At 32.1% G+C, this 16,058-nt stretch overlaps 1 protein-coding gene across 8 annotated transcripts in view; it reads left to right on the plus strand.

The window, feature by feature from the left end:
- RAP1GDS1 (Rap1 GTPase-GDP dissociation stimulator 1) overlaps positions 1-16,058 on the plus strand; it is a 145,827-nt gene that overhangs the window by 54,477 nt on the left and 75,292 nt on the right. For 7 of the 8 annotated variants that reach the window (XM_004756025.2, XM_045067041.1, XM_004756023.2 and 4 more), the window contains 2 exons: positions 3,492-3,614; positions 10,457-10,582. In XM_004756025.2, the coding sequence (XP_004756082.1) occupies positions 3,492-3,614; positions 10,457-10,582 (249 nt within the window). Of the gene's footprint in view, positions 1-3,491; positions 3,615-3,649; positions 3,673-10,456; positions 10,583-16,058 lie in introns of those variants that run through there. The other variant, XM_013058018.2, reaches the window with a different exon arrangement.

A 16,058-nucleotide genomic window follows, 5' to 3' on the forward strand; every position in this document is an offset into this window, starting at 1 on the left:
ACTTTTTTTTTTTTTTTAAAGACTCCTGATCCATAGTGCAAGGTTTCTTTACAAGTAGTCAATCATTTAGATTGCGAACACTAACCACTGACTACTTCTTAATGTTCTTTTAAAGTTATTTCAGGAGTGCTCACAAATACCTGAGAACATCTTTTCATTCACAGATAAATATTCCTTTTGAGATGCAATAGAATGCCAGTACAGAAGGTAAATATGAAGTGAAACTGAAACTTTGTTATTATTTATTGTACAGTGGTATTTTAGTGATAAGCAGTATTTGGTCATGTTTTTATGTGAAAGGAAAGAAGTTCATTTTCAGCTGTTTAATTTAAATTTGAAACTTACGTAGAAATCCACATGCTAGCAGGTTAATAGGATACCTGTTAGATTTTTTTCTAAATTGTATATCAGATTTATATGGAAAAAAAAAAACCACCATTGTTTTCCCCTTTTATTTCTCTAACAGTAGCATTAAAAAATTATTGTTCACAAATCTTCACTCATTTTAGTAGAGCTATTTACCCAATTCCTTGGATTGTAACCTGTGGCAAGGCTCGCTAGAATATAAGGAGTTGATACTGCTTTTGTTTCCTTTCTCCCCCCTTGCCCTTGGTAGTTCAGCTCTGATGTTAAGTCATGCTTTCAGTTCTGGTTAAAATGAGACATGCATGGGTGATTTGCACTTAACTGCTCGCCTCCACACACACAAATGCCTAAGCTTCACATCTAATCGTGATTCATGCCTTATGCCAGACTCTTGCTGTCATCCCAGCATCAGCAGATGGTGGGACAAGACCCCTGGGGCAATCTGCCCCAGCATTCTGGGGTTATACATCTTCTGGTAGCAATGGTCAGAAAAGGAAGGATTTTAAAATGGCAAATTGAGTTCAGTTCTTTTTTGACTTCTTGGGAGGAAAAATCAATTAATGAAAATTTGGTGTCCGATTTTTAGGTGGTATCTTAAAAACTCATTTTTTAGTTCAAGTAACAAAATAAAAGCAAAACATTACATTGTATTTTATAAATATGGTTGCTAAAAGACAGCTTCTGTGTTTAAGTCCCATCATAGGTAGTTTATGTTTCTCATAATCTGAATTATAAGAAACATAGTAAGAAACTGCATACAAAAGGGCAGGTTTCCTCTATCATGCTTCAGTAAGTTTTCTGATCTAAAAACAAACAAAAAACCATTGGATGCCAGGTAAAACACATGTCAGTTTGGTTGTGTCATCGAATCTGAATTTTCTGTTTATGCTCTGTGATTAGTATGATCTAGTGACTTTAGACAAATTTACATCATCTTTTTGGGCTCTCTTCACTTAATAAGGTGATTTTTAAGTATCTACAAAATTTCCTTTTTCTTTTACTACATAAATAAAGAAACTAAAATAGTATTTGCTGTATGAAAATGTAATAGGCTTATGGTAGCAACAGGAAGTGCATGGATGGAGTTTCAACACTGGATAATCTTAGTTATTTGATCTATAGTACTAATGTTTTAGGTGAGCACACACATATAACTAGTTGCAAATAACTCTTTTTAAGATAATCCATGGAAGTATAATTCTCCATGTAAATTTATATTTCTTCAGATCCATTTCACAGTTCTAGCTTCTTTTGATGATGTTAAGAGAGTGTTAAAGGTTCTTTAGCTCAGAATCCTGCATAGTCAAGGGGTGCACGGAACAGTGGTTTTTAACTTTTTTGACCCGACTCTATTATTAAAAAATGCATTTTACATGGAGTAGTACATGTGCATGCACATAGTTCAAACCAAAGTTACTGTTTTACTTTATTCAAAATTTTTTTCTATTCTTTTGTTGTTGCAGATGTTAATTCCGTTTCTCTTAAGAAATTACTGGTTCTTGTTCACCATGTCAGAGTTCCTAATGGATTGGAACTCACAATTTGAAAACCACTATACTAGACAATCAGCATAAAAGTATAGTATAGTTTATATTTCTTAGTATAAAGAAATACATTACTTTTGGGGAGTAGGCTCTCAGATTATTAAATATGATTTTCCTATTCTGTGTTGTTCACAGCAGCTGCCATTTACTTAAAAGGTCTTTAGAGTTCCCTCTTATGTGTATGTATATCCAGTGCATGTAAAGGATATAGGGGACCAAATTTAAATTGGATGTTTTAATGAGCTTAATAACTCTAAACACATGCCATTCCTCTTCATGGTTTAGAATCAGATAGTAATGTTAAGTTTTATTTCCTTGAGTTTTTCTTCACTTCTATCATCATTCCAGTATTCTTACTGTCTTTAGTATGGCATGCTTTCACTAACAGGTCCATGAGTGGCTTGGTTTCATAGAAAGCCAACTTGTATTTTAACAAGGAAGGGAAAGAAGTAGGGGACTCTTATATTTCTCTATCAACAAATAGAGTTCTGAATACCATGGCCTTATTGCTATTTACTATTTCTCTTCATTAGTGGTCATTCGAATGACTGATATGAAAAACATATTAGTCATTGGAACTATATAGTCTCCCCTGTATAATTCCATATAAAATGACATAAGGTGAGTTTTTTGCTCCTTTAATTGCCATTAAAAAATTGCTCTAGCATTGTAGGAAACCATAGAAATTATATGTATGTATGTATGTGTGTGTGTATATATATATATATATAATATATAATATATATATTAAAAATGCCCTTAAATGTGTGTGTGTGTGTGTGGTGTGTAATGCCATTAAAAATTTAGAAGAGGGGTGCCCAAGTGGCTCAGTTGGTTAAGCATCTGCCTTTGGCTCAGGTCGTGATCTCAGTATCTTGGAATTGAGCCCCATGTCAGGCTCTCTGCTCAGTGAGGAGTCTGCTTCTCACTCTCTCTCTGTGTTCTCTCTCTCAAATAAATAAAATCTTTTTTTTTTTTAAAGATTTTATTTATTTATTTGACAGAGAGAGTAATCACAAGTAGGCGGAGAGTCAGGCAGAGAGAGAGAGAGAGAGAGAGAGAGAGAGAAGCAGGCTCCCGCTGAGCAAAGAGCTCGATGCGGGGCTCGATCCCAGGACACCGAGATCATGACCTGAGCCGAAGGCAGCGGCTTAATCCACTGAGCCACCCAGGTGCCCCTCAAATAAATAAAATCTTTAAAAAAAGAAAGAAAAAGAAAAAGTTCAGAAGGGAAGTAGGAAAAAAAAGCATTTCTAATCTGAATAGACGAGGTTGGAACTAACATTGAAAAGTAAATGTGGTATGCAGTGGTATATTCAGAAAAGATTCCTTTATAATCTGACTTTAGATAGACAGAACATTGTATTATAAAGTGTTTTGTGCAAATAAAAACTCAAGATAAAAGGAACTTGTTGAACTGAAGATTATAAATATATTTATACTTATGTAAATGTATATACTTGAATGTACATTGAACTAATTTCTGTTATGGATGGTGCAAATTCTTGAAGACTTTCTTGTAGATAAAGTTGTCAGTATTAGTGTTGAAGATTTTCATTTCTTTGTATGTATCTCTTACAGATATGGAAACGAGTGAAAAAATCCAAGGAAGTGGAATACTTCAGCTGTTTGCAAGTCTGTTGATTCCACAGTCTTCCTGCACAGCCAAAGTAGCTAACGTCATAGCAGAAGTAGCCAAAAATGGTGAGGTTTTCCTCAAGAGCTTTTCTCCTGGGAACATCTTCAGTTTTACACCTCACTTGTCAGTATGTTTTATTAATTTATGTTTTAATTTTATAGATTAGACATTGTCCCTTTCCTTCTATTTTTTTTTCTTTGACTGTTTTCCCATATAGTTGTTGAAAATGACTATAGTTACAGTCATTCTATTCATACATTTCCATTCCTTCAGAGTAGAATTAAAGGAAAGTACTGCTAGTTCTTTTCACATCTGTGTCATGTATTACTTTGATAATAGGATTCTTGAGCTTGCTATTGAGTCATTCATCTTTATTGTCACAGGAGACCTCACCTTTATGTTGTTTTGCATGTGTATATGTTGGTCTGTATTATACCCAGATAAACTTTCCTTTTATTTGGGGCAAGGGGTCTAACTGCAGCAATACAGCTGGAATAGATGTTCTATATTCTGTACTCACCTCCAAGAAGCACATTTATTTCTGAAGTCTTCATGTAAGAATACTATGGAAAAATCTCAAAGACAGCAAAACTTAGATTATAAAGTAGCTAATCCATTCTAGTAGAGATGGTTTCTATCTAGTGAGAGATCTGTAGGAAGAACTGTATTTTAGCAGATATATTTGCACGTGTTTATTTCAGTTTGAGAAAAACACTGACTTCTTAAAGCAGTTTTTAAGCCTAAGGGAAGGCCATACTTAATGTAGTATCTTTAGTGTGCCTCAATTTTTGAAGTTTGGTATTATTTTTAGGACTTTTATTTTAGCAATTTGCATATATTATACTTCAAAGAAAAGAAATTTTTAAAAATTCTGGCTTCATTTGTATAATGTGTATGGCAAGTGGCCTTGTAAAGTATCAGTATGTGTTGTTTTTTGCCCAGTAAAACAATTTGTTAATTTGTGTTACCAAAACAAAAATTGCAATGAAATTTTTTCATTTGTTTAGAGGCTCTCAAAATGTCTTTCAAATACCAATGAAGTTCTATATTGGTACATTGTTTTTTAGTTGTTGGATGAAAACTGACACCTATTGTTTGTATGTCATGTGTAAGCTACTGTAATTATGTAATCATTATGTTGCCCTTTGGATTTGAGCTGGTCATAACTGTTCAGATTCCTCGTGATAAGGGAATATTTCGTGTGCTTCAAGCAGATTTGAACCCCTCCAAATAGACAGTGATTACCCTGGGATAACAAAGAACTCCTGAAGCAGATCTAACTTGAGAATGGAACCCCTTTAGATGGTGTTTGTTAACCTAGACGAACCATTACCTGAATCTCCCTTAGATGCAATACAGCTTGATTTTTAAGATCAGATGGTTCATTTTTAACTTCATGGGAATTACAGTATAGATTTCCAGAAATCAGTGTTTTCCTTAAAATCTCTTAAGAATGAGTCTACGTACTAACTATAACATATATTCAGAAATTTTGGATAGTAAGTTTTTGTGAAATGAATGCTATTCCTCTATGATATTTCTTAATAATATCACTCCTTATAACACTTTGTCACAGTTTCATAATAATACTCCTGCTATAGGTTGCTGCTAGTAATACCCTAATAGAAGACAGCTATGTTCTAAAGACATAATAGAATTTTTAGAATTTATACTGCTAGTCAGAGGCTTGTTACAGCATATCACTAACCTCTACTGATTAAAATAAATGGAATACATTTAAATGCTCATTTCTTGCTTAATCATTACATTGTTTTTGTAAGTGATTGGCTGAGAAAGTAAATTAGAATCTTCTTTTAAAAATATATAATATCTTCAGAAATAGAGCATGATGCAACAGAGTACATTGATTAGGCTTGTCTTTCTTCTCTGTTAGGAACTTGACAATGAAAAAAAGATTATATGAACCAGAGTTAAAAAGAGATTGAAAGTTGATTTGTTCGTCTTCCCTCTGCTGCAAATTTTGTGTAACTACAGAGGAGAAATATTAGCATATACTTCTTAGATTCAGATTAATCTTAAAATATAATTATGTTTACTCTTGCACATACAAAAAACTCTAAAAATTAACATACCTGATTATGTACTAATGTACAAAATCCAGAGGATTAGCAAGAAGTTTCATGAGCAAGTGTAATGTAGGTGCATAGCTATGAGCATAAATTACAGTAAAAGGTTTTGATACCTTTAAATAAAGTATTCCCCTGTATAATATACTTAAGACAGATTTGAGGCAAAGGAAAAATAAGTAAGATAGGAATTATCTATCCTCCTTTTCAGAATTGTACTCTCAAGGTATAATAATAATAATTTCCTAAAACCGGGTGCTGCTATTAATGTGCCTGGTTGTGCCAGGTGTTTTGTACATTATTTCAAATTCTTATAAGAACCCCATATGAGATGGGATTATTTTATGCACATGAGAAAACAGGTTAAATACCTTGCCTATCTTTACAGAGCTAGTAGGTGGTAAAGCTGGTATTCAAACACTTACATGATAATAATTGGAACTTATGCTTCTCCTTGTCTCTTCTTCTTCTTTACTTTTCTTCAGTAAATGAGATTTTATGATAGAAGTAGAAAGCGTACTAGTGGTCTTAATGCAGGGATAGCAGCATATGACCTGAAAGATTAGGCTGATAACTGAAGTTAAAATGTGTAAAAAGCAAACAGAAGGTGAACTACTTTGTGTCTCTTCCTCTACTCCTCCAAAACACTGGTTGCCTGCCTTGGACCATCAGCATCAGATTCACTAGGAACTGATTAGGATACAAATTGTTGGAACCTCCCACTTGGACCTACTGAATCAGGAACTCTAAGACTGGGGACTCCGTCTGTTTTAACAAGTCTTCCAGGTGATCCTCATGCCTATAAAGCTTGAGAACCAAATCACAGTCTAAAATGATACAGAATCGGTAATTTGGATCAACATTATGCTTTTTTCCCCCATCCGTGCTTTATCAGATTCTAAAAGTGTTTATCAAACTTTTCTCCTTGAATGCTCTCTGAACAAAAGAGTTCAAGTGTACAAGTGGTGGAGAAGCCACCACTAGAAAACTGGAATTCTCCTGTTTTGTCGTATAAATTTGTTTTAATTTTGCCCTCTACTCCATAACAGGTATATATTTATTTTAGTATTAAATATATGTGTATGCTCTAGAAAAGTTGTTGAATAAAATTGATTACCTGCTTCCAACCAATAAAGTTTACCACGTTGTCAAGTAGCTTTAAGTATACATTGATATTGCAGTGTTGGAAGCTTAACCTCAGTCATTTTGTAAGAATTAGTTACAGTTACCAGTATTAACTTTTTTTTTTTTAACAAAAGGCAATATAGTGTAAATTAAAAATGTCAATTCAGCAACCTACATGTGAAAGCCACTGGTTCCTATGTATTCACACCTCATAGTTGTCCTTGTTCTTCTAATGAAAAACATAAAAAACTAATAGTTAATAATTATAGGGAGGTTATTAGAGAAAATTCAAACTCAGAATTCACATTACTATTTAGTCTAACATTAAAGTAGACTCTAATACTCCATATGTTTTTATTAGGCTTATATAAGTTTTAGTAAAATAGATTTATTTCCTTTAGGCAGCTGAAAATGAGGAAAGTATGTACATGTAAGGCTTTTAATATTTGATAAGTAGATATAATAAAAGCAGATTTTATTTAAAAAACTATGATTTTCATCACAGTACTGTACTTCACTATGATGCTGAATGAATGTGTAATTCAAGTAGGTTTGGAAAAGAAAAAGCAAAAAAGAAAGGAATGTTGCTGGGTGCTTGGGTGGCTCAGTGGGTTAAGCCTCTGCCTTCATCTCAGGTCACGATCCTAGGGTCCTGGGATTGAGCCCCAAGAGCCCTGCATCACATCGGCTCTCTGCTAAGCCGGGAGCCTGCTTCCCCCTCTCTCTCTGCCTGCCTCTCTGCCTACTTGTGATCTCTGTCAAATAAGCAAGTAAAATCTTAAAAAAAACAAAAAATACTGGATTCAGAAAGAAATAGAAATATTCTATCAAACATTTATTGATTGTTTCACTATAATCAAAGGAAAAAAATACTCTTCAGTAGAAATTAACTTTATGTTAATAAATTTGGGTTGATATTAATATAGAGCAGTGCCTATTCCTTGAAGCTCTATATTGAATTTCTATGTTGAAGTCCACACATTATGCAAAAAACTATGTGTGTATAGACACACATAGAAGTATACAAATACTTAGTGGCTTCTTCTACTGCATAGTCAGTGCCTTCATTGACTATGGTTTTTAACCCACTGAGCCACCCAGGTGCCCCCTGACTATGGTTTTTTCACTCACTGTCATTCTGCATGTATCTCAGTTTCAGCCTTCCCCTGACAGTCCTTCCCTCCCTCCTCAAGAACTTTTCAGTTCTCTGGAGTTCAAATTAAGAAGAAAGGATCTGATTTTTTTTTTTTTCCCAGTCCCTTGCTATCGTCCTTTTTAGCAGATTTTTGAACTAGAACATCTGATAGGCTATTGGCCAGCCGGTATATAGTCTGGCCTCAAGTCAGAGTCTCACCAGCTATGCTCAGGTAACAAGTTCATGTAGTATGAACTAGGGGTATGTGTGGTGGGAATCCTGTGAACAAGGATGACTGTGACAGCCATTCATTCTATAACCTCTATAATATTATATATATAATATGTATAAATTAATGTGTATTAAATATAGCATTTTAAACATATTCCTTGTAAGTTCCTGGTCTATTTTTACATATATATAAATAAATAATGTATGTTGAATATAATATTTTAAACATATTTCTTATAAGTTCCTGGTCTATTTTTACATATATCCACCTAAAGGAGATAACTTTATGTCTTTAAAACTAGCTAAAGAGAACTGCAGTCTGCAGTTAAAAAGCAAACTGACTGAAAAGCAGAAGGTTTTAGAAGGGAGTTTGCTTCTTCCAGGGACTGGCAGTCTTGCCTTTACACTGAAAGCCAAGGAATATACTAGTTTTATTTTATTTAATTATATGCTTTAAAAAAAAAATGAGGTACAATTGACCTACTAATGGTGTTTGTATGCTTTGGTATTTAAGAAAAAGTTTAGAACAGTTTTATTTGATTCTGTAATTTTCCCATAATTATTAACTCTCTACTATTGATTGTACCATCAGAATTTTGAAAGCTATGTTGGTATCATATAGAACATTAGAGCATCAAAGCAAACAAAAATAGTAACTCATCAATGTTGCCATTGCCTGAAGCATAGCAACAACAAACCAAAGAAGCAAAACAATAAAATACAACAGCAGTTATGAAATAAGAAAAGAGAAATAAGGGTCCAAAGGAAATGAAATTTATGAAATAAGAGTGCAAATCAGACTATTTGTAAATTTCTTATTTTAGTAGTTATTTCACTGTTGGAAACTAGGCATAGGGAAAGGTAGAAAAGATAATGAATATCTATCTTCAAGTTAATTAATTTGAGTTGGTGACATGTTATTTTAAGATTTGAAATATATAAAGATCCCAAGGAGATCATTAACTTAAGAGGTAGACAAGTAGATTGATATGTCATCCCCTATAGAAGATGGTCATTGAGTTCTTGAAATTATTTAGAGCATAATTCATTTTCCCAATAGGAAAAACTCCCAATATGGAGTTTAAAAAAAAAAGAAAGAAAGGGAAAAAAAAAATCAACAGTAGACTTAAAGATTAGCTTTAGAAGTAAGAAGTACTTCTTAAATCTTGGAAGTTTAAATTATAGAGAGTTTTCAATAATACAGTGGTAAGTAAGTAAGAGATGTAATAGGAATGCAATCTTTTGTTTAGGTAGAGAAGAATACCTCTGTGACTCATAGCTATGTCATGGGTTAAAGAAGTTGTTTCAGACGTAACAGCTCACATAACAGCCTTATATGATGTGCTCTAGGAATTTGAAAATGGAGAAAAAGAGAGGGAAGATTTCTTATGGTGGTACTTGTGGAACAGACTAAGGAGTGAACCCCCCCCCCTTGAAAATAATAGTGAAAAGACAATGATTTTTTAATTTAGTAGGATGGGTTATAGGATGTGGAATTAGGTCTGTGTTGACTAAGTTCCTTGACTTACAGTATGTCTTGATGTCCAAAATGATGGTTCCAATATTGATTATTTGGAGAACTTTCATTAATTGGTATCATTATTATCCCTCAATTTTTGTAATAGTCCATCATGAGACACTATAAAAAAATTTATGTCTAATAATCATGACTATGATGGTATCATTGGGAGACAATGAAAAATGTGTTAGAAGTATAAGAAAACTTAACATTTGGTATTTGAGACCTATGAATTTATGGGTATAACAGCAGATGTGAGTGATCCATAAAAACAAAAAGTAGGAATTAAGGAATAGATGATTCTACCAGGTCTTAGCAATTGAAAAGGACCTATTATTTGTAATGATACACTCAAACCTTTTTGAAAAATATTTTGTCCTTTTAGAGAACATACAGTGAATAAAAAGAGAACATGTGAAAATTTGTACAATTTGATGGCTTAGTTTATAACTGTAGTACTTTAATTATCAGGCTCATGGAAGGAACATTGCCAAGTGTTCCTGTCATCATATATTGCTTCCCAAGCACATTCATTATTATAAGAAAATAGTGATCAATTAGGTATAATGAAAATTAATTAAAAATCTTTTGGTTTTATGATAGAGACTGTCAACAAAGAAAAATATGACCCTACTCATTTTGTGTTCTTATTTCACTAAGTATTTAGTAGAGTTACTTTTGAACAGAATGATCCTTCAGATGGTAAGCCATTTTTAACACTTTCAGAGTGGGTAGATATTTTATTAAAGGACATGATAATGTAAACTGTGAATTTTTAGATTTTTAATTACATATGTCTCTTATTTTCAGAATTTATGCGTATTCCATGTGTGGATGCCGGATTGATTTCACCACTGGTGCAGCTGCTAAATAGCAAAGACCAGGAAGTGCTACTTCAAACGGGCAGGGCTCTAGGAAACATATGTTACGATAGCCGTAAGTGTTGAAATATCAATGATACACTTAAAAACTTTTTTTTAAGAATTCTGGTTTTGAAACTAATTTCATTTTTAGTGTTAGCACTGTCTTTTTTAGGCTAAGATACTAACATGGGCCAGTTATGACTTAGCTCTGCTTTCTCAGCAGATCCAGTGGAAATTTGGGCCATACCATTCTTAACTAAGAAGTTAAGGAAATGAATTCTTTTCCTCTGCTATCACAAATATTACTTTCAGAGGAAAGTCAGTCAATTTCTAAGAAATTAGGACTTTTAGTTTTAGAAAAAATATATATTATCTTTTCAGTTAGAGTTTATCAAAGTTCTGTCTCTGAATGAGAATGCTGACAAACACAGTTTTTTTAAAGTATCTAGGTCTGTCCAAATAAATTTTTAATTACTTGAAATTCAATAAATCCATTCATTAAAACCATCATCTTCTCTAAAGTTAGATTGGCCTACTGCATTTGCATTGATTCCATTCCTATTTGTCATAATGTCACACTGTCATCCTCACCACTTTCTAAAATAAACTGCTCTGCCAGGTAGACAGAAAGCAAGAACTTGGGTATGGGCATATTACAAAATTTTCTACTTCTCCTCTCCACACTTATATAAATAAAATCCAAAAAAATCTTGAGTATATTCAGTTTAATTAGCCTTATCTTGGGTTTTCCTTAGGTATATATTTTCTGAGCCAAAAACACATATTTTAATATTTACCTTTAAAGTCTCCTAGGAATTTAGTTCTATTTATATAACTAGGATAACTCTTACTGTTTATTTTCCCCATTGATTTCATGTACAAAAGACATAGCCCTTTTATAATAGGCAGTGCTTCAAAAAGTGATTTTTGTATATAAGCCAGATTGAAAATAAGGTCATGAACATACTTATTTATGATTAAAGAAAGTAGAAAAAAGACTGAAACTATAACTTTTCAGTTATGATTTGTAGTATTAATGGTAAGGCTAGCCTCATTTATTCTCCTTTCCTTACTTTTTCTGGAACATTATATATTACATCTAAAGACATAGATGTCTTAATATGAATTTTAACTTACAGCTTCTAGTCCCCAGTACTGATTATAAATTTATCTACTGTTCCTTTCATTCCTTTGCCTTTTATCCTAGGATAGCTTTATTTATAGAATTAATTACAGAATTCCAATACTTTATAAATTTGCATTTTTATATTTAGGATTTTTTTGAACATCATGGCTTATAATATTAGCTTTCAAGAGTGAACCATTTAAGATACATTTTATATGATTAATTTTAACAATACATACTAAAAAAGCTTCTGCAGAGTTATAGTCAAAGATTGCTGGCATGTAGTTGGAGAGCATTGATCATTAATAAGTTTATTCTTATCCTTCTGTGTATATTACTAGAATTTAAGCCTATCTTGAGTATCCTTTAATCCTTGTTCTGGTTAGTTATTCTTAAATTATGCATTTATAGGAAATGCCTGTTTTGAGTACTTTTGTTCTGGACTTTCCCTTAGTTTTGGCACAATAGGAGAAACACTTACAGTGATCTCTTGTCTCATATTGCTGTGATTTCTATGGGCACAGAGTAATTTTATTTCCTGTGTACTCTAAGGAAACTTGAAGTTAGGGTAATAAATGTGTAGTTAATAAGATTATCATTTTGATGAAACTAAAGTCCATTATTACAGTGTTTATCATATCTTTTTGCTATGTCCTTATGAGATATGCAGCATAAAGTCTGTGGATGTGCTTTAGGCTGTGAAGTTAATTTTTTTGTTTCACTTATTTATAAATATTTATAACCACTTCATTTTCACTCAATTCAATGTAAACTATAGTTAAGTGGAAAATTGAGCATAACAAATACAGGCTATTTTTTATACTTGTAAGCCTTGCTTAGGGAAAATGAAGTTAGTAGTCTTAAGAATGAATAAATATTAAAAAATGAATAAATAAAAGGAGTCATTTATTACTGTAAATCATGTGAAAAAATGTGTTCATTGTGCCATGCTATCTTGTGCATATAATTTCCATAAGTCTGTATGATTTATCCTTCCCTTTGAAATTAAATCTCTGTGAACTTCTCAGTGATGTTTTCACAATAATTGTAGGAATAATACAGCACTTTTATTTGAATTATAAGGATGACATTTTGTATCTGTAAATAATGATGCTGTGTGGTTGACTTGAGAATTTACTTGAAATGCATTTCTCATTATATTTTATGACAATGGGGAATTTAAAAGAACCCAGAAATTAATTTCTCTTTTTAAAAAGTATTGAATAGCTTCCATTTTAATTAATTAACCTTCTTCCCTCTCAAGAATGTAATGCTTCATTCTTAAAACGAAGACTGAAAACTACACGACAGCTTTATAAATACAACGAATCTTTTTCTTATAAGTAACATATGTTTTAAAATTCACATTTGTGTTTTATCAGACTTTCCTATCAGACTAATTTGTTTGCTTAAATTTTATAAATGTATTCCAAATGGGTAATTTTTTTAATGTGAGCTTATTCAGAATGATACTAGGCTTACAATAGATAGGAAAGCCAATGTATGCGGAAAGCACCAGTAGACATTCACTGTTAGAGATAAAAATTTGAGAAATGTGTGTATATTTTACGGATTTGTATTTTAACCCTTAAAAAGTGAAGCATTTGCTAGCGTATTTCAGTCAACACAGTTTACTTGAAAGGAGGATAGCTCCAACTCTAAAAGGAATTATACTTGCCATAAGATCCATGGAAATCTTTTGAAAAAAGTAGGTCGGGTTTTATAGTTTTACTGCCTTTGACAGTACCCATTTTAGGAACTCTTCCGAATGGAAGGAAACTCTTACATAACATCAGGTAGCAGGCTGATACAGCTCCTAAATGGAACTGAGTGAGGCTTTGTTGCTGATGAACTTTTTGAATCCCAGTCCCTCTCTTGCATATAGAGATGAAAGAATCACTGGGTGAGAACATTTTTCATTTAAAATGTCTGGTCTTTTTTCTGTTCTTCCAAAAGAACAGAAGAAAGGTACTTCATTTATGGATTTCTCTTTCGAAGTATCCAAACAGAATTTTGATACCGGCAACATTTTAAAATAGCTCTTTTGCCTTGAACTTTGCCAAGTAACCCTTTTTATAAGAAGTTTGACATCCTTTAAATCAATGATCAGAGGAAAATTGTATTTTAATTTAGAAGGAATCAGCAAAGCTGTGATGGGATACACTGGGGAATATAATTTTAAATAAAGAGAAGTTGTATTAAATTTCAGAATTGCATACCTTCAGCCTGTTTCATTATACATTTCTCTCAAAGGTGATATTTTTAAAAAATGAGTTCTTTTTTCCTCCCTATGTGGCCATCTCTGTAGTAGTCCCTTCTTTCAGTGATTAGTTTTGTTTAAATAGATGTGCACTTTTTGAATTGCTGATATAATTAAATGGTCTTATGGTACTGAAAAGCTTCATGTTAAATTCCCATGCTGTATTTATAATTTGTAAGGATAAATTGGTCATTGGAGACTGAGTTTTCTCTGCAGATGTTACTGCTTGAGGTCAGGAAATAATTGATATTAGATATATTTGTTCAAAATTATATAGTAGGGGCTAGAAGAAAATGATTAGATAAAATTAAATATCTGTGCCTTTTGTATACCAGATAAAGATTAATATATATCTACACTTAATATATATAAATATAATTGGGAAGGGTATGGGCTATGGTGAGTGCTGTGAAGTGTGTAAACCTGGCGATTCACAGACCTGTACCCCTAGGGCTAATAATACATTACATGTTTATAAACAAAACTAAAAATATATATATAAATATAAAACATAAATATCTATTCAATATATATTTAAATTAAACAAATATGCTTGTTTAAAAAGTAAAATTAATGCTTATTATATAATTGGTACTGTTATTGGAAAGATACTTAGGGAGCTTATATAATATGCCATCTTACATAGATAATTGGATTTGTGCTCATTGATGAATAAATAAATATTCAAAATGAGGAGATAATTCAGCTTGCCAAAGCCAATATTTATGAAGTGAAATAAATATTGTTTATTTCATTGACTTTAAGTATAATTGGAAAGGATACCAAATATATGCATGGATCTGTGTGTATATTAGTGATTATAATAATGCTATACTATTTTTATATTAAAAATAAAGAATTTATTGTTCTGGTTGCAAATGCTAAAATACATTTAGCAATAATTCTATAATATTTTGTAGAGTAAGTTGGTTAGATAAGTGTGTATTAATATAATACCGACATGATTTGAAATTGCCTAAGTAAGCAAAGTATATTTGCCACAGTTATATTTAATGGAGACCTATTTATGCCTGGTATTTAAAATAAATGTTTATTTCAGTGGTCTAAATTAGGTTAAGTATTTAATTATATTAAAGAGTTTTGCCGGTTCATATGTTTACCCCAGTTTTCAGTATTCAGTTTTAGAGTAAAACAGAATTATCAGCCAATAAGTATAAAAATCAGATTCTTCAGCTTTTAACGGTTAATCTATTGTATATGAATGGGTATATTATCAAAGTATATTGTGTATATAAGAACAAAAAACTATATGCAACTGCTATTTTTGTGTAAGAATAAAAAACTATATGAGACTGCTATTTTTAGAGACAGTAATTATGGCTATTATCACATGAAAATATTATAAAGATATCCTAGGGACACCTGGGTGGCTCAGTCGGTTAAGCATCTGCCTTTGGCTCAGGTATGACCCCAGGGTCTTGGGATTGAGCCATGTCAGGCTCCTTGACCAGGAGGGAGCCTGCTTCTTCCTCTAACTGCTGCTTTCCCTGCTTGTGCATGTGCTTGCATGTGCTCTCTCTCTTTGACAAATAAAATCTTAAGAAAAAAAGATAGCCTGAATATATAGTTAGAAATAGATGTTGTTTTGTAACATTGTTATAAACTCTAAAAAAAATTTCATGCCATTAAAGACCTCTCTGATGTGCTCAAAGGAAAACAATTTGTTGACCATTAAACATACACACTAAGTGTGTGGCATTTGGTCAGAATAAAAAAAAAATGATAAGAATAGTAATTGGGGCTGTTTTTAGAAATTAAGCAAATAGTGCTTGCTTATAAAAGACATGTAGTTTATTTTAAAATTAATGTAATTTTAAATAAATGAGATTTTACTATGCCCCCCAGAAGGTAAATATTATAGAGTGATGAGATTTCCAGTTCTACCATTCACTAAATTGTCATTTAATCTTTCTGAATTTCAGTTTTCTCATTGGTAAAGTGACTTGTATGGATGAAATCAGCTTTATTTATAGATGAGTAATATAAATTATGAGCTGCTATACAAAGAAAATAATGTAGCATTTATATATGATTGTCTTTGTTAGGCTGCTATAACAAACTACCATACACTGGGTAGCTTAAACAACCAATATTTGTTTCTCATTGTTCTGGAAGCTGAGAAGTCCAACCAATGTCAAGGTG

This window comes from Mustela putorius, unplaced genomic scaffold (genome assembly GCF_011764305.1).
Source record: "Mustela putorius furo isolate JIRA1106 unplaced genomic scaffold, ASM1176430v1.1 tig00003871_pilon_pilon_pilon, whole genome shotgun sequence".
Classification (NCBI taxonomy): Eukaryota; Metazoa; Chordata; class Mammalia; order Carnivora; family Mustelidae; genus Mustela; species Mustela putorius.